The sequence below is a fragment of the Sorex araneus genome, chromosome 3, assembly GCF_027595985.1.
Source record: "Sorex araneus isolate mSorAra2 chromosome 3, mSorAra2.pri, whole genome shotgun sequence".
Classification (NCBI taxonomy): domain Eukaryota; kingdom Metazoa; phylum Chordata; class Mammalia; order Eulipotyphla; family Soricidae; genus Sorex; species Sorex araneus.
The window spans coordinates 30,155,569-30,159,093 of NC_073304.1; the positions used below are offsets into that span (position 1 = coordinate 30,155,569).

The following is a 3,525-nucleotide window of genomic DNA, read 5'->3' on the forward strand; positions in this document are numbered from 1 at the left end:
TTCATGTAGCAGTCTTGCTTTTAAGAAATTATGTCATCTGTTGGTCTGGGTTAATTCCAAGATGATATAAGTGTTTTTGATTTGAATCAATTCCTTAAATGTTCCAAAGACCTCCATTTGAGTGGAACTTGCCCCTTTCCGTATGGGATGATGGAGAGTTTTGCTTGAGTACAAGCTAATGTTCGTTCAGACAGTTGAGCATAAAAATGCAATCTACTTAAAATTTGAAAGTAAAAGTTGCAATTAATTTGGAGAAATGTTTAAATTTTAAAAGACCTAACCTTCAGAAAATAATAAAGCAAATAATGGGACTGCACTTGTTTATATAAGAGAAAATTCTCAGACATTTTACTGATTCATGCATCATTCAAGCTGAGCGGACTTGTATCTCACTGTTTCCTCTCCTTCTACCATTTTTATTGCCAGTTGTTCGCCCAAGCCCAACCCAGGTCATCTTTGACTTTTTTTTTTCATTTTCAGCACTGCAGTTCTCTGATGGTTCAATGCTTCCATGACACTGATTCCTAAGGAGGACCAGCAATTTGAGCTCCTTAGTGAGAGGAGCTGGACCAACATTGCCACAGTCTTCTCCGGTTCTAGACAGATGATTCCACAACGCCAGCACCATCATGGCAGTGGATGAGGCCACAGTGCCCCTTAGAACCATTGTCCTGCTACTCATGTTTGGGGTGTGTCTGTACATTTATGGTGACTCTCCGACCAGGCCCTCCCAACTCTTCTCCCCAGAATTGGTGATCCCCTTGAAGGTGACCAGCAGGGCCAGAGGTGCCAAGGGTATGGGCTTGCTCTCCTATAGTCTGCGATTTGGAGGTCAGAGACACATTATCCACTTGAGGGTCAAGAAGCACCTGGTTTCCAGACACTTCCAAGTGTTCACCTACACGGACCAGAGAACCCTCCAACAGGATCGGCCTTTTGTTCCTGCTGACTGCTACTACCATGGATATGTGGAGGGGATCCCCCAGTCCCTGGTTGCTCTCAGCACCTGTTCTGGAGGCTTTCGTGGAATGCTGATGATAAATGACCTTGCCTATGAAATCAAGCCAGTTAGGTTTTCTGCCTCGTTTGAACACCTCTTGTATAAGATCGACAGCGATGACACACAGCTCCCACCTAAGAGATGTGGGGTAACAGATGACAAAATAGCTCAACAACTGAAGTCTCAAGAGTCATTTAATCTCACACTGAGGCAGACCTATTATAAGTCCTGGTGGACCCACTGGAGATATGTTGAGTTGTTGATATTTGTGGATCATCTTCGTTTCCTTCATAGGGATAGTAATGTATCATTAGTAACACAGGAAGTACTTGATGTTATCAATATAGTGGATAGTATGTACCAATCTATAAGAGTAGATGTGAGTTTGACTGAACTTGAAATCTGGAGTGTACAAAACCCCGTGCCTGACTTCAATATAGACAGACTCTTATCACACTTTTCCACGTGGAAATTGATAGCATTTGGTGCACGAAGAGGACATGATATTTCTCATGTTTTCATAAAAAAAACTTTTGGCATAACTCTTGGTCTTGCATATGTTGGAACAGTGTGCAAGTTTCCTTATAACAGTGGAATTGACTCTTTTACAAGTGATAACGTGGCTGCTTTTTCAGTTACTGTTACCCATGAGATGGGTCATAATTTGGGCATGCAGCATGATACAGATGAATGTGATTGTGATCGTGCCTATTGTATAATGTATCCTTCCTATAAAGCAACAGATCAATTTAGCAACTGCAGTTATGAGAGTTATTGGAACACTGCTCTTCAGTTTGGAACCTGTCTGCTAAATCCTGCCCAAAGCAGGAACCCAGAGAGGTTTAGCACACATATTTGTGGAAACCTCAGAGTTGAAGAAGGAGAACAGTGTGACTGTGGAACCATATACCAGTGTGCAAATGATCAGTGCTGTCGGCTGAACTGCACTCTGAAACCTGGGGCTGTCTGTGGTAGTGGAATGTGTTGCAAAAACTGCCAGTTTTCACCCTCAGGGACGTTGTGTAGAAAACAGGTCAATGAATGTGACCTTCCAGAGTGGTGTCATGGCAACTCACCTGAGTGCCCCGAGGATACATTTGTGCAGAATGGACTCCCCTGTAGTAACTCTTCCTTTTGCTTTCTGTCCAGATGTAGTAGTTCCCATGACATACAGTGCAAGAGGCTTTTTGGCAAAGATGCAAGGACTGCATCTCACGCATGCTTCCAAGAAGTGAACATCCAAAAAAATCGATTTGGTCACTGTGGCATTGTAAGAAATACCTATGTAAGATGTGCAGACCCTAATATCCTGTGTGGGAGGCTTCAATGTGAAAATGTGAAAACAATTCCTAATATGATTAATCATACTACAGTTCATCAGTTTTACTTAAATGGTACCACCTGCTGGGGCACTGATTATCACTTAGGAATGAACATACCTGATAATGGGTTAGTGGAAGATGGCACAGAGTGTGGTCCAAAAATGTTTTGTCTCCACCAGAGCTGTATCAGCCTTGATAATGCTTGCTTTCCTGAAATCTGCCATAACAATGGTATCTGCAATAATAAAGAGAATTGCCACTGTCACTATGGATGGGCACCTCCTCACTGCAATGTCACAGGTTATGGAGGTAGTATTGACAGTGGGCCACCTCCTAAGCCTCCAGGAAAAGAGAAGAGACATTTAGGTTACCTGATAATATTGTTGATTATTCCTATTATTGCTTTCTGTTTATGTTTATTTTTTGTGTATTTTAAAAAAGAAAATCAAAGGAACAAAGAAAATAATGAAAGAGGAAAGCCTACTAAATTTCGTGGAGAAAGGGTAAATAAATGAAGAAGAATAAATGCTGGAGGAGGAATGCCTAATCGATCTAGAGCAGAAAGCTAGGACACAGTGGAAGAAGTACAATTGGAAGAGATTGAGGAAGAAGATTTAAATGAAGGCTTCTGCCTCATTTTTAAAAAGCCAACTCATGTTTTCTTCCAGGATCATATTCTCTACTAGAGAAACATTAGAATTTTGGCTGTTTAAAGAAAAATTTATGATCCCTCATATCACAATCATTACTATTACACCAAATGGATTTCGAGCTTTCCGAACTCTCGGTTTTAAGCATTATTAACTGTTCATTTATTCTACAGGTTTATTTTACTTCGTTTCCTGAACAGTCGTACAGAAAGCCATTTAAAAAAATTATAATTTATCCTGGTCTTCAATATTGTGTAATTCAGGGTTTAGCATCAAACCTCTCTCTAAATACATTACCACACCAAGCACTAAAGTTTCAGCACCATCCCACTAGCAAAATGACCCCACTCCTCAATCTTTCTACCCTGCTTCCATTTTTACTCTAGTAGATACCATATTTTAGAAGTCAACTTGTTCATTCCTCACACCACCAGTTTGTTTGCTTTAGTTATTCATACTCTACATGAGGTTGAAACCATCTGGTAATGGAAACATTTTAAAACCACTGTTGATCAAATTTTCCCCCTCTCTCACACCTGTGCTTTTTAAATGG

The 3,525-nt window shown here is 40.6% G+C and overlaps 1 protein-coding gene across 1 annotated transcript; it reads left to right on the top strand.

The window, feature by feature from the left end:
* Window positions 1–602: 602 nt before the first annotated feature.
* Window positions 603–3,126, top strand: LOC129403374 (disintegrin and metalloproteinase domain-containing protein 20-like). The gene is made up of 2 exons (XM_055130466.1): window positions 603–2,704; window positions 2,991–3,126. Exons 1-2 carry the CDS (start codon window positions 630–632, stop codon window positions 3,124–3,126), a joined length of 2,211 nt encoding a protein of 736 aa, XP_054986441.1. The 5' UTR covers window positions 603–629.
* Window positions 3,127–3,525: the final 399 nt, after the last annotated feature.

What these genes read in the sequence shown, in the direction of transcription:
- LOC129403374 (XM_055130466.1), top strand. Translation starts at nt 630, where the DNA reads ATGGCAGTGGATGAGGCCACAGTGCCCCTTAGAACCATTGTCCTGCTA. An exon ending in TTAGGTTACCTGATAATATT is followed by an intron (nt 2,705 to 2,990) that starts GTTGATTATTCC and finishes GTTTTCTTCCAG; the next exon opens with GATCATATTCTCTACTAGAG.